Genomic DNA, 14,894 nt, shown 5'->3' on the forward strand with positions numbered 1-14,894 from the left:
GAGGTGAAATACCTGCTATATGCTGATGACTTGGTACTTCTATCACCAACCAAAGAAGGTCTTCAACAAAACATTAATATTCTGGAGCAATATTGCCATAATTGGGCCCTGGCAGTAAATTTCCAAAAAACTAAAATCATGATTTTCCAAAAAAAACCCAGATGTCAGAAACACAAATGTAAATTCACCCTGAACAACACCTTAATTGAACACACAAAAAATTACACCTACCTTGGTCTGACCATATCTGCATCGGGAAACTTTAATATGGCAGTGAAGGCACTCAAAGAAAAAGCCCGCAGAGCAATGTATGCAATAAAAATGAAATTATTCAAAATCAACATCCCAATTAGAATTTGGACTAAAATATTTGACAGTGTAATCCTACCAATAGCACTTTATGGAAGTGAGGTTTGGGGGCCACTCAATAAACTGGATTTTAAAATGTGGGACAAACATCCAATTGAAGCCCTACATGCAGAATTCTGTCGGAAAATTCTACAAGTCCAGAGAAATACACCAACTAATGCATGTAGGGCAGAATTGGGCCGTTTTCCAGTAATAATGAAAATACAGAAAAGATCATTAAAATGTTGGCTACATCTAAATTCAAGTCCAAATTCGAGTATGCAATTTAAAGCACTTCAAGCCCAAGAGCTGAGCCCAGAAACGAGCCCTCTCAGTCAGCTGGTGTTGGACCTCACCAACCAAGCTGACACCAGCACTGCTTCAAAAGAAAGAATTCCAATAAGCAAAATCATGAACCAATCAAAGGAATCATATTTACAATACTGGAAAAACGAAACAAAATCCCAAAGCCGACTAAATTGCTATCTGACCCTAAACAGAGAATATGAATTGGCTGATTATCTCTACTCTGTCAGAGATACGAAGCAGAGACAGATCCTTACCAAGTACAGGCTGAGTGACCACCGATTGGCAATAGAAACCGGCAGACATAAAAAGACATGGCTACCCAAAGAGGAGCGTGTATGTGGTCACTGCATGACAGGGGAGGTAGAGACAGAGATGCACTTTCTCCTTTACTGTGATAAATATTCCTCACAGAGAGATTCATTATTCACAGAAATGACTACATATATTCCAAATTTTTACAAATTGAACCCAGAGGAAAAACTAAGAATACTCATGGGCGAAGGAGCAATGGCTCCTCTTGCAGCCAAATATGTATTTTCCTGCCATAGCCTGAGGGACACTGAATAATAACATCTGCATAGTAAACAGTAACTTACTTATTATTACTATTATTGTTATTACTATAATTATTAATGTTTACTGTAGACTGTTATCATTTTATATTATTATTTTTGTATTATTATTTACTACCATTTTATATTATTATTTTTGTATTATTATTTACTACCATTTTATATTATTATTTGCTATCATTTACAATTTTGTTACAATGTATATTGTATACATTGGTGCTTTGGCAATATTGACACAATGTTTTTCATGCCAATAAAGCAGCTTTGAATTTGAATTTGAATTTGAATTTGAGAGAGACAGAGAGAGAGAGAGAGAGAGAGACAGAGAGAGAGAGTTGATGTTAATGGTAATTTCATTTCCACTAATACTACTATGATTTCAACTAAAAGTACTACTAATGCTGCTATTATTGATGTTAATGGTAACACCATTTCAAATCAAATCAAATCCAAGTTTATTTGTGACATTCGCTGAATACAACAGTGAAATGCTTACTTACAGGCTCTAACCAATAATGCAAAAAAGGTGAACAATAGGTAAGTAAAGAAATAAAACAACAGTAAAAAGACAGGATATATACAGTAGAGAGGCTATAGAAGTAGCGAGGCTACATACAGACACCGGTTAGTCAGGCTGATTGAGGTAGTATGTACATGAATGTATAGTTAAAGTGACTATGCATATATGATAAACAGAGAGTAGCAGCAGCGTAAAAGAGGGGTTGGGGGGAACACAATGTAAATAGTCCGGGTAGCCATTTGATTTCCTGTTCAGGAGTCTTATGGCTTGTGGGTAAAAACTGTTGAGAAGCCTTTTTGTCCTAGACTTGGCACTCCGGTACCGCTTGCCATGTGGCAGTAGAGAGAACAGTCTATGACTGGGGTGGCTGGGGTCTTTGACAATTTTTAGGGCCTTCCTCTGACACTGCCTGGTGTAGAGGTCCAGGATGGCAGACAGCTTTACCCCACAGGCAGCTTTTCCACAACTACTACAACTATTATTGATGCCTTATTGATGTTATTGGTAATACCATTCCCACTAATACAACAACTATTATTTTATTTATATTTATTATTTATTTCACCTTTATTTAACCAGGTAGGCTAGTTGAGAACAAGTTCTCATTTACAACTGCGACCTACCCAAGATAAAGCAAAGCAGTTCGACACATACAACAACACAGAGTTACACATGGAATAAACAAACATACAGTCAATAACACAGTAGAAAAATCTATAAACAGCATGTGCAAATGAGATGAGATAAGGGAGTTAAGGCAATAGATATGCCATGTTGGCGAAGTCATTACAATATAGCAATATAGCAAGAGATACTGGGGTGCAAAGGAGCAAGATAAATAAATAAATACAGTATGGGGTTGAGGTAGATTGGATGGGCTATTTACAGATGAACTATGTACAGGTGCAGTGATCTGTGAGCTGCTCTGACAGCTGATGCTTAAAGCTAGTGAGGGAGGTAAGAGTCTCTAGCTTCAGAGATTCTTGCAGTTTGTTCCAGTCATTGGCAGCAGAGAACTGTAAGGAGAGGCAGACAAAGGAAGAGATGGCTTTGGGGGTGACCAGTGAGATATACCTGCTGGAGCGAGTGCTATGGATGGGTGCTGCTATGGTGACCAGTGAGCTGAGATAAGGAGGGGCTTTACCTAGCAGAGACATGTAGATTACCTGGAGCCAGTGGGTTTGGCGACGAGTATGAAGCGAAGGCCAGCCAACGAGAGAACCCAGGTCGCAGTGGTGGGTAGTATATGGGGCTTTGGTGACTAAACGGATGGCACTGTGATAGACTGCATCCAGTTTGTTGAGTAGAGTGTTGGAGGCTATTTTGTAAATGACATTGCCGAAGTCGAGGATTGGTAGGATGGTCAGTTTTACGAGGGTATGTTTGGCAGCATGAGTGAAGGATGCTTTGTTTTGCGAAATAGGAAGCCGATTCTAGATTTAATTTTGGATTGGATATGTTTAATGTGAGTCTAAAAGAAGAGTTTACAGTCTAACAGACACCTAGGTATTTGTAGTTGTCCACATATTCTAAGTCAGAACCGTCCAGAGTAGTGATGCTGGACGGGCGGGCAGGTGCGGGCAGCGAACGATTGAAGAGCATGCATTTAGAATTACTTGCATTTAAAAGCAGTTGGAGGCCATGGAAGGAGAGTTGTATGGGATTGAAGCTCATCTGGAGGTTAGTTAACAGTGTCCAAAGAAGGGCCAGAGGTATACAGAATGCTGTCATCTGCGTAGAGGTGGATCAAAGAATCGCCAGCAGCGAGAGTGACACCATTGATGTATACAGAGAAGAGAGTCGGCCCGAGATTTGAACCCTGTGGCACCCCCATAGAGACTGCCAGAGGTCCAGACAACAGGCCCTCCAATTTGACACACTGAACTCCATCGGAGAAGTAGTTGGTGAACCAAGCGAGGCAGTCATTTGAGAAACCAAGGCTGTTGAGTCTGCCAATAAAAATGTTGTGATTGACGGAGTCGAAAGCCTTGACCAGGTTGATGAATACGGCTGCACAGTAATGTCTCTTATCATTGGCGGTTATGATATAATTTAGGACCTTGAGCGTGGCTGAGGTGCACCCATGACCAGCTCTGAAATCCGATTGCATAGCGGAGAAGGTACGGTGAGATTCGGAATGATTGGTAATCTGTTTGTTAGCTTGGCTTTCAAAGACCTTAGAAAGGCAAGGTAGAATAGATATAGGTCTGTAGCAGTTTGGGTCTAGAGTGTCTCCCCCTTTGAAGAGGGGGATGACCGCGGAAGCTTTCCAATCTATGGGAATCTCAGACGATACGAAAGAGAGGTTGAACAGGCTAGTAATAGGGTTTGCAACAATTTCAGCAGATAATTTTAGAAAGAGAGGGTCCAGATTGTCTAGCCCGGCTGATTTGTAGGGGTACAGATTTTGCAGCTCTTTCAGAACATCAGCTGTCTGGATTTGGGTGAAGGAGAAGTGGGGGGGTTGGGCGAGTTGCTGTGGGGGGTGGAGGGCTGTTGACAGGGGTAGGGGTAGCCAGGTGGAAAGCATGGCCAGCCGCAGAAAAATGCTTATTGAAATTCTCAATTATTGTGGATTTACCAGTAGTGACAGTGTTTCCTAGCCTCAGTGCAGTGGGCAGCTGGGAGGAGGTGCTCTTATTCTCCATGGACTGTACAGTGTCCCAGAACTTCTTTGAGTTTGTACTAATTTCTGTTTGAAAAAGCTGGCCTTAGTTTTCCTACCCGCCTGTGTATATTGGTTCCTAACTTCCCTGAAAAGTTGCATATCACGGGGGCTATTCGCTGCTAATGCAGAACGCCACAGGATGTTTTGTGCTGGTCAAGGACAGACAAGTCTGGAGTGAACCAAGGGCTATATCTATTCCTGGTTCTAAGAATAACCAGGCATCCTCTACTGACAGGATGAGGTCAATGTCATTCCAGGATACCCGGGCCAGGTCGATTAGAAAGGCCTGTTCTCTGAAGTGTTTTAGGGAACGTTTGACAGTGATGAGGGGTGGTCGTTTGACCGCAGACCCATTACGGATGCAGGCAATAAGGCAGTGATCGCTGAGATCTTGGTTGAAAACAGCAGAGGTGTATTTAGAGGGCGAGTTAGTTAGGATGACATCTAAGAGGGTGCCCGTGTTTACGGATTTGGGATTGTACCTGGTAGGTTCATTGATCATTTGTGTGAGATTGAGGGCATCAAGCTTAGATTGTAGGATGGCCGGGGTGTTAAGCATGTCCCAGTTTAGGTCACCTAGCAGCACGAGCTCAGAAGGTAGATGAGGGGCAATCAACTCACATATGGTGTCCAGGGCACAGCTGGGGGCAGAGGTTTTTGATGCCTTATTGATGTTAATAGTAATGCCATTTCCACTACTACTACTACTAATAATAATAATAATAATATTGATGTTAATGGTAACACCATTTCCACTAATATTACTACTACTACTATTGATGCCTTATTGATGGTAATACAATTTCCACTAATACAATGACTATAATTATTATATTATATTTTCATTTCACCTTTATTTAAGCTATTGACAAAATCCAACTCGAACGTGTACACTGCTTCGGACAGTGAGGGCAGAGGTATGAACGCCCAATCACTGCCAAATTTGCTTCATTTAAAGATAAAATAATGGTTAAACGCCTGGGTAAAAGACTTGCGGGGACCAAAATTGGCATGAATGACCAGTTCTGAAGGAAATTGCAGAATGGCGTAAAGTTCTGTACCCAATTTTCAAGGAAAATAAATTAAAAGGGAAACGAGTAGCTCTCGTCGTTGATAAACTATATATTGATAACCAGTTGGTCAGAGACACAAAGACTACTCTATGGTTATTTAAAAAAATACAAAGTTCTTATAGATGAGGAAAATAATGAAACACAATTCTTGCCCGGTTATGGATTAAAAAATATAGCTTTTCTATACATCTTCAAATATAACTAATTGGAAGACAAAAGCACTAATTAAACATGGTGAAGATAAAAACTCAGTAAACAGAAGGCACAGTATGTGTGGATGGATGGTGTGTATTTTTTTATGTTTGGGAAAGTGTAGTGTTGAGTGAGAAAGGTAATGGTCGCATATCCCAGAACCAATGTATTGCTGTGAGAGGGGGTGTGGGACAGCTTTCAATGTTGTTCAGATGATGGATATACTTTTTATAATGAATTCTTTCTGAAATATTAAGTTGATCCACCCCTAAAAATATAAATAAATACAACTACTACTACTATTATTGATGCCTTATTGGTCCCACCATTGTTGCTATATGTATACCTTGTAGAGGTCGACCGATTATGATTTTTCAACGCCGATACCAATATATATTATTGGAGGACCAAAAAGCCGATACCGATATATACTATTGGAGGACCAAAAAGCCGATACCGATATCGATTATTGGAGGACCAAAAAGCCGATACCGATATCGATTATTGGAGGACCAAAAAGCCGATACCGATATCGATTATTGGAGGACCAAAAAGCCGATACCGATATCGATTATTGGAGGACCAAAAAGCCGATACCGATATCGATTAATCGGATGATTTTTTGCTTTTTTATTTGTAATACTGAATAAACAATGAACACTTATTTTAACTTAATATAATACATCAATAAAATCAATTTAGCCTCAAGTAAATAATGAAACATGTTCAATTTGGTTTAAATAATGCAAAAACAAAGTGTTGGAGAAGAAAGTAAAAGTGCAATATGTGCTATTGTAACAGTATAACTTTAGTCCGTCCCCTCGCCCATACCCGGGCGCGAACCAGAGACCCTCTGCACACATCAACAACAGTCACCCACGTAGCATCGTCACCCATCGCTCCACAAAAGCCGCGGCCCTTGTAGAGCAAGGGGAACCACTACTTCAAGGTCTCAGAGCAAATGACGTCACCGATTGAAATGCTATTAGCGCGCACCACCGCTAACTAGCTAGCCATTTCACATCCGTTACACTATGTAAGAAAGCTAATGTTTCAGTTCCTTGCTCAGAACATAAGAACATATGAAAGCTGGTGATTCCTTTTAACATGAGTCTTCAATATTCCCAGGTAAGAAGTTTTAGGTTGTAGTTATTATAGGAATTATAGGACTATTTCCCTCTATACCATTTGTATTTCATTAACCTTTGACTATTGGATGTTCTTATAGGCACTTTAGTATTGCCAATGTAACAGTATAGCTTCCGTCCCTCTCGTCGCTCCTCCCTGGGCTCGAACCAGCAACACAACGACAACAGCCACCACATCGAAGCAGCGTTACCCATGCAGAGCAAGGGGAACAAGTACTAGAAGGCTCAGAGCGAGTGACGTTTGAAACGCTAACTAGCTAGCCATTTCACTTTGGTTACACCAGCCTCATCTCGGGAGTTGATAGGCTTGAAGTCATAAACAGCGCAATACTTGACGCACAAGGAAGAGCTGCAGGCAAAATGCACGAAAGTGCTGTTTGAATGAATGTTTACGCGCCTGCTTCTGCCTACCACCACTCAGTCAGATACTTAGATACTTGTATGCTTGTATGCTCAGTCAGATTATATGCAACACAGGAAACGCTAGATAATATCTAGTAATATCATCAACCATGTGTAGTTAACTAGTGATTATGATTAATTGATTTTATAACATAAGTTTAATGCTAGCTAGCAACTTACCTTGGCTTACTGCATTCGCGTAACAGGCAGTCTCCTTGTGGAGTGCAACGAGAGAGAGAGGCAGGTCGTTATTGCGTTGGACTAGTTAACAGTAAGGTTGCAAGATTGGATCCCCCGAGCTGACAAGGTGAAAATCTGTCGTTCTGCCCCTGAACGAGGCCGTCCTAGGCCGTCAGTTAAGAATATGTTCTTAACTGACTTGCCTAGTTAAATAAAGATGAAATAAAGGTGTACATTTTTTTTTTTTTAAATAGGCAAATCGGCGCCCAAAAATACCAATTTCCGATTGTTATGAAAACTTTAAGTAGGCCCTAATTTATCGGCCATTCCGATTAATCGGTCGACCTCTACCTTGTATATAACCATGTTATGACCTGGTTCTCCCTGTATATAGCCATGTTATTACCTCGTACCCCTGCACATCGACTCAGTACTGGTACTTCCTGTATATAGCCATGTTATTACATCATACCCCCCACATCGACTCAGTACTGGTAGTTCCTGTATATAGCCATGTTATTACATCATACCCCCCACATCGACTCAGTACTGGTAGTTCCTGTATATACCCATGTTATTACATCGTACCCCCGCACATTGACTCAGTACTGGTACTTCCTGTATATACCCATGTTATTACATCGTACCCCCGCACATTGACTCAGTACTGGTACTTCCTGTATATACCCATGTTATTACATCGTACCCCCGCACATTGACTCAGTACTGGTACTCCCTGTATATACCCATGTTATTACATCGTACCCCCGCACATTGACTCAGTACTGGTACCAGGTGTACAGTGCTTTCGGAAAGTATTCAGAACCCTGACTTTTTCAACAACAAGACATACATTACAGGCTTATTCTAGAATGGATTATATATTTTGTTCATCAATCTACACACAGTACCCTTATAATGACATCACAATACACTTAAAATTACAAAACAAAAACTTTTTATGTTTTTATTTGAGCAAATTTGGAAAAACATGTAACTGAAATATCACATTTACATAAGTATTCAGACCCTTTACTCAGTATTTTGCTGAATCCTCTAATCTTCTTGGGTATGACGTTATAAACTTGGCACGCCTGTATTTGGGGAGTTTCTCCCATTCTTCTCTGCAGATCCTTTCACGCTCTGTCAGGTTGGATGGGGAGCGTCACTGCACAGCTATTTTCAGGTCTCTCCAGAGATGTTCGATCAGGTTCAAATCTGGGCTCTGGCTGGGCCACTCAAAGACATTCAGAGACTTGTCCCGAAGCCATTCCTGAGTTGTCTTGTCTATGTGTTTAAGGTCATTGTCCTGTTGGAAGGTGAACCTTCGCCCAAGTCTGAGGTCCTGAGAGCTCTGGAGCAGGTTTTCATCAAGGATCTCTCTGTACTTTGCTCGGTTCATCTTTGCCTCGATCCTGACTAGTCTCCCAGTCCCTGCTGCTGAAAATCATCCCCACAGCATGATGCTGCCACCACCATGCTTTACCGCAGGGATGGTGCCAGGTTTCCTCCAGACGTGACGCTTGGCATTCAGGCCAAAGAGTTCAATCATGGTTTCATCAGACCAGAGAATCTTGTTTTTCATGGTCTGAGAGTCCTTTAGGTGCCTTTTGGCAAACTCCAAGCAGGCTGTCATGTGCTTTTTACTGAGGAGTGGTTTCCGTCTGGACACTCTACCATAAAGGCCTGATTGGTGGAGGCCTGCAGAGATGGTTGTACTTCTGGAAGATTCTCCCATCTCCACAGATGAACTCTGGAGCTCTGTCAAAGTGACCATTGAGTCCTTGGTCACCTCCCTGACCAAGGCCCTTCTCCCCCGATTGATCAGTTTGGTCAGGCAGCCAGCTCTAGGAAGACTCTTGGTGGTTCCAAACTTCTTCCATTTAAGAATGATGGAGGCCACTGTGTTCTTGGACCTTCAATGCTGCAGACATTTTTTAGTACCCTTCCCCAGATCTGTGCCTCGATGCACCTGAGCTCAATTTTGAGTCTCATAGTAAAGGGTCTGAATACTTATGTAAATAAGATTTCTGTTTTTTATTTGTAATACATTTGTCTACATTTCTAAAATCCTGTTTTTGTTTTGTCATTATGGGGTATTGTGATGTCATTATGGGGTATTGTGTGTAGATTGATGAGGAAAAAAATAATTTCATAAATTTTTGAATAAGGCTGTAACGTAACAAAATGTAGAAAAGGGGAAGGGGGTCTGAATACTTTGTGAATGCACAAGTTGACATTAATTTGTGTATTTATTCGTGGTGTTATTATTTTCTATTATTTTTCTATCTTTCTCTCTGCTTTTTGGGAAGCCCTCATTATTAAGCATTGCACTTTTAGTCCACAACTACAAAGCATGTGACAAATAACATTTTAGTTATTTGTAAGACATATTGGAGTAAACAATTTCCCTACATGAGGTTGATCTATAATCAATCTAAGGACATGTCACAGTCTTCCTCTAGCTCCACTAGACAGCTGGGACAAGAGTCTCTTCTACACCTCATTTACATGTTAGAATATATTTGGGCCATGTGTTACAACCATGGGCTGCACTAACACACACCAGGCAGAGTCCCGGTGAGAGCCTTAGTTCCCATGCTCATTATTGCAAGGCCTTTGTCCACTGTGTGTTTCAGACAGCCCTAACCCACAGCCCTGTCTGGATGTTTAGGCAAGACGGTCTGCTCTGGTCTGCTCTGCACTGCACGGGGGAAGGTGGGGGTAGGGTGAACCCACCGCCTGCCTGTCTGCCTGCCTGTCTGCTGTGAATTACTGTCTCTGTCTGACAATATCACATATTCCACCACTATAACGGGATGTAGGCTAGGCCACAGATGACAAAGAAATAGCTATTTCCAGTCTGAGCCGTTAGCTGTAGCCTGCCTATCCCCTACTGTAGTCTACTGTATGTAGGCCTACGTCTACCAAACTATGAGACATTTTTGAATGTGGGAGTAGGCCAAGTTAGCCGAGACTGCAGGAGTTTTGGGGAATGTCTGCGCAGCCCCTCTGGAGCTGAAGACGTGACATGGACGCAGAGTTCCATGTGGAAATGTGCACCCAACATAACCATCGACAATATCATTATTAACTTAATAAAAAATAATACAAAAATACAATCGAAGTCCAGAGTCATTGTGACCTCAATTAAATAATATCCTAATGCAATGCACCACACATCACGTCTGCGTTTTCTAAAACTCAGATGGACAGAATGATCGAAAATAGCCTGCCACCAACCATCCAGTGAATAAATACAACACTGTTTATATAAAACACACACGAAATTCAGCAAAAACCTATATTGCGGTTACGCTCGGTCGAGAGACTGCTGTCACAATTTAACGGTTACAGGTTAAACCAACTGTCCTGTCGCTCTTTCGGTCGGTTTATTGTAACAATAAATGCGCAAATCGGTTTCATTTTAAAACATCAACGTAGTGTCATAAATGCGTAGTTACTTACATATATCCATCCCCTGTGACTGGGATCCAGTGCAGTTGCAGGAGCAAATGACATTGGAGTTAGAGTTGATGGAGCTGCCCGGTACCGTTGTGTTTTGCATGGGGCTCGGGAGTAGCGGGACGCCGGGAAAGAGCCGCCGACAGTGGCCCTACACAGGGCTGACAACTTGTACAGCAGCTCCCGCTGTCAGAGTCGGCCTCTATGGTTCCACATTTCTCACGTCATTCCAACCTAGTCACGATGTAGCGATGTTACCTATGGTGAATAGACACCCCACATCTTGAAATGTTTTCCAGCGTCCCTCTCGCATTCATTCAAAAGAATGGCTGTGTTCCGTGCTCCTGGTGTGGGCAGGCTTACACCCCACCCCTCCTCCCTCCGCTTTCCAAAAGGGGAGCGGTTCCAGACAGGCTGCCAGACATGGGGTGGGGGGGGGGGGGGGGGGGGGGGGGGGGGGGGGGGGGGAGCTAGACTCGGGAGCAGTGGGGTGGTGGAGGAGGGAGACTGCTGCTGGTGACAATGACAGTGAGAGAAAGAGGGGGAGAGGGGCTGGCCTAGCCATTGGGAGCTGTGAGAGAGAGAGACAACCTCCCTGACCTGCTAGTCCGACTCCCGAAGGACCTACACAGAGCGAACCCAGGCCAAGAAGACCACCGCATCACCAGCCACACCCCAACCAGCTGAGACCCCCCCCCCCCCCCCCAACAAAATAAAAAACTAGCCACACCCCATACAGTGCTTTCGGAAAGTATTCAGACCCCTTGACTTTTACCACATTAGGTTACAACCTAAAATTAATTAAATTGTTGTTTTTTTTCTCATCAATCTACACACAATATCCCATAATGACAAAGTCAGGATATTTTTTTTAATTTTTGATCATTTATAAAAATTTAAAATAAACTGAAATAAACATTTATATAAGTTTTCAGTACTTTGTACTTTGTTGAAGCACCTTTGGCAGCGATTACAGACTCTTGTCTTCTTGGGTATGACGCTACAAGCTTGGCACAACTGTACTTGGGGAGTTTCTCCCATTCTCTGCAGATCCTCTCAAGCTCTGTCAGGTTGGATGGGGAGCGTTGCTGCAGTCTCTCCAGAGATGTTCAAACAGGTTTAAGTCGGGGCTCTAGCTAGGCCCCTCAAGGACATTCAGGGACTTGTCCCGAAGCCACTCCTGCGTTATCATGGCTGTGTGCTTAGGGTGGTTGTCCTGTTGGAAGGTGAATCTTCGCCCCCAGTCTGAGGTCCTGAGAGCTCTGGTGCAGGTTTTCATCAAGGATCTCTCTGTACTTTGCTCCGTTCATCGTTGTCTTGATCCTGACTAGTCTATCAGTCCCTGCTGCTGAAAAACATCCCCACAGCGTGATGCTGCCACCACCATGCTTCACCGTAGGGATGGTGCCAAGTTTCCTCCAGACTTGATGCTTGGCATTCAGGCCAAATAGTTTAATCTTGGTTTGATCAGACCAAGGAATCTTATTTCTCATGGTATGAGAGTCCTTTAGGTGCCTTTTGGCAAACTCCAAGGGGGCTGTCATGTGCCTTTTACTGAGAATTGGCTTCCGTCTGGCCAATCTACCATAAAGGCATGATTGGTGGAGTGCTGCAGACATGGTTGTCCTTCTGGCAGGTTCTCCCATCTCTACAGAGGAACTCTAGAGCTCTGTCAGAGTCGGTGGTCACCTCCCTGACCAAGGCCCTTCTCCCCCGATTGCTCAGTTTGACCGGGCGGCCAGGATCAATCGTTACCATTGTAGTCTACGTGAGGACGTCCTTCGGGAGCTGGCCTGTAGAGACATCACCCTCTCCTTCGACCAGCTGGTGGACATGTCCATCAGGCTGGACAACATGCTGGCTACTCGTGGACATCTAGACCGGGGTCTGGTTGTTCCATCCTCCCGCACCCTCTCTTCCAAACCTATGGAATTGGTTGCACAGGGAGACCGGAGGGGGTTCCCGCTCGAGCACCATCTATGGTCGCAGAGAGCACACTGCTGGTCGGTGCAGGGTTGGTTCCTCTGGGAATAGAGAAGGCAGGCAGGGCACTCTGGCATCACCCCAGGTGAGTAGGCACCATTCTCATCCAGAGCCCTCTGTTGCACTAATGTTTGTCTCTGTCACTTTTCCGGATTTTTCCCTGCATTCCCAGTATAAGGCGCTAGTAGATTCAGGCGCGGCTGTGAATTTCATTAATAAAAATTTTGCTCATAGTTTAGGGATCCCTATTGTTTCTGTGGATATGCCTTTCCCTGTTCATGCCTTAGATAGTCGACCATTAGGGTCAGGGTTTTTCAGGGAGGTCACCGCACCTTTGTGTATGATAATGCAGGAGGGTCACAAGGAGAAGATGAGTATTTTCCTTATTGATTCTCCTACGTATTCTGTGGTGCTAGGCCTACCCTGGTTAGCTTGTCATAACCCCACTGTTTCTTGGCCACAGAGGACTCTCACGGAGAGTCCTCAGGTAGGTGTTTAGGGGTTTCCGTACGGTGGAAAGTCCAGATCAGGTCTCCACCTTGCGCATTCCCCCCAAATATGCTGTAAAAAGAAGGCGACTCAATTACCACCCCATCGACGGGGGGATTGTGCGATAGATCTCCTGGTAGACGCTCCATATCCCAGGAGTCACGTGTATCCCCTGTCGCAAGCAGAGACGGAGGCTATGGAGACATATGTCTCTGAATCCCTGCATCAGGGGTTGATTCAGCCATCCATTTCACCCGTCTCTTCGAGTTTCTTTTTTTGTGAAAAAGAAGGATGGCGGTTTACTCCCGTGCATTGATTATCGAGGTCTACATAAAATCATGGTGAAATATAGTTACCTGGGGCATGGGGCATGCTTCTTCACAAAATTGGATCTTAGGAGTGTGTACAATCTGGTGCGTATTCGGAAAGGGTGATGAGTGGAAGACGGCATTTAGCACCTCAGGTCATTATGAGTACCTTGTCATGCCGTATGGGTTGATGAATGCTCCATCAGTCTTCCAATCATTTATAGATGAGATCTTCAGGGACCTGCACGGGCAGGGTGTAGTGGTGTATATCGATGATATTCTGATATACTCCACTACACCCGCCGAGCATGTGTCGCTGGTGCGCAGGGTGCTTGGTCGCCTGTTGGAGCATGATCTATATGTCAAGGCTGAGAAATGATTGTTCTTCCATCTCCTTCATAGGGCATTGGATTTCCACTTCAGGAGTGGAAATGGAGAGCGGCCGCATTGCAGCCGTGCGTAATTGGCCGACTACAACCACTGGAAAAGGAGGTGCAGTGTTTTTTAGGGTTTACCAATTACTACCGGAGGTTTATCCAGGGTTTTGGTCAGGTTGCTGCTCCCATTACCTCACTGCTAAAGGGGGGCCCGGTGCGCTTGCAGTGGTCGGCTGAGGCGAACAGGGCTTTTCGACACCTGAAGACTCTGTTTACCTCGGTGCCTGTGTTGGCTCATCCGGATCCCTCTTTGCCATTCATAGTGGAGATGGACGCATCCGAAGCTGGGATAGGAGCAGTGCTCTCTCAGCCTCGCCAGTCAAGGTGGGCCATGTTTTTCACTCGTTTTGTGTTTACTCTTTCTTACAGACCAGGCTCCCAGAACGTCAAGGCAGACGCATTGTCTCGGCTGTATGACACAGAGGAGCGGTCCATGGTTCCCACTCCCATACTCCCAGCTTCGTGTTTGGTAGCACCAGTAGTGTGGGAGCAGGACGCGGACATTGAGCGGGCGTCACATGCAGAGCCCTCTCCCCCTGAGTGTCCAGCTGGTCGGCTGTACGTTCCATCTGCTGTCCGCGACCGATTGATCTATTGGGCTCACACGTCACCCTCCTCTGGTCATCCTGGGATAGGTCGGACGATGCGCTGTCTTGATGGGAGGTACTGGTGTCCCACTTTAGCTAACGACGTGAGGATTTATGTTTCCTCCTGCTCGGTGTGCGCCCAGTGCAAGGCTCCTAGACACCTGCCCAGAGGTAAGCTATAACCTTTACCCGTTCCTCAACGGCTGTGGTCGC

At 44.1% G+C, this 14,894-nt stretch overlaps 1 protein-coding gene across 1 annotated transcript in view; it reads right to left on the reverse strand.

Moving 5' to 3' along the window:
- Window positions 1-11,156, reverse strand: part of LOC139372399 (low density lipoprotein receptor class A domain containing 4a) — a 125,985-nt gene extending 114,829 nt beyond the window's left edge. Inside the window, exon 1 of the mRNA XM_071112108.1 lies at window positions 10,881-11,156. Within this exon, the coding sequence (XP_070968209.1) occupies window positions 10,881-10,980 (100 nt within the window). The 5' untranslated portion in view covers window positions 10,981-11,156. The remainder of the gene's footprint in view (window positions 1-10,880) is intronic.
- Between the last annotated feature and the right edge of the window lie 3,738 nt (window positions 11,157-14,894).

The sequence above is a fragment of the Oncorhynchus clarkii genome, chromosome 18, assembly GCF_045791955.1.
Source record: "Oncorhynchus clarkii lewisi isolate Uvic-CL-2024 chromosome 18, UVic_Ocla_1.0, whole genome shotgun sequence".
NCBI lineage: Eukaryota > Metazoa > Chordata > Actinopteri > Salmoniformes > Salmonidae > Oncorhynchus > Oncorhynchus clarkii.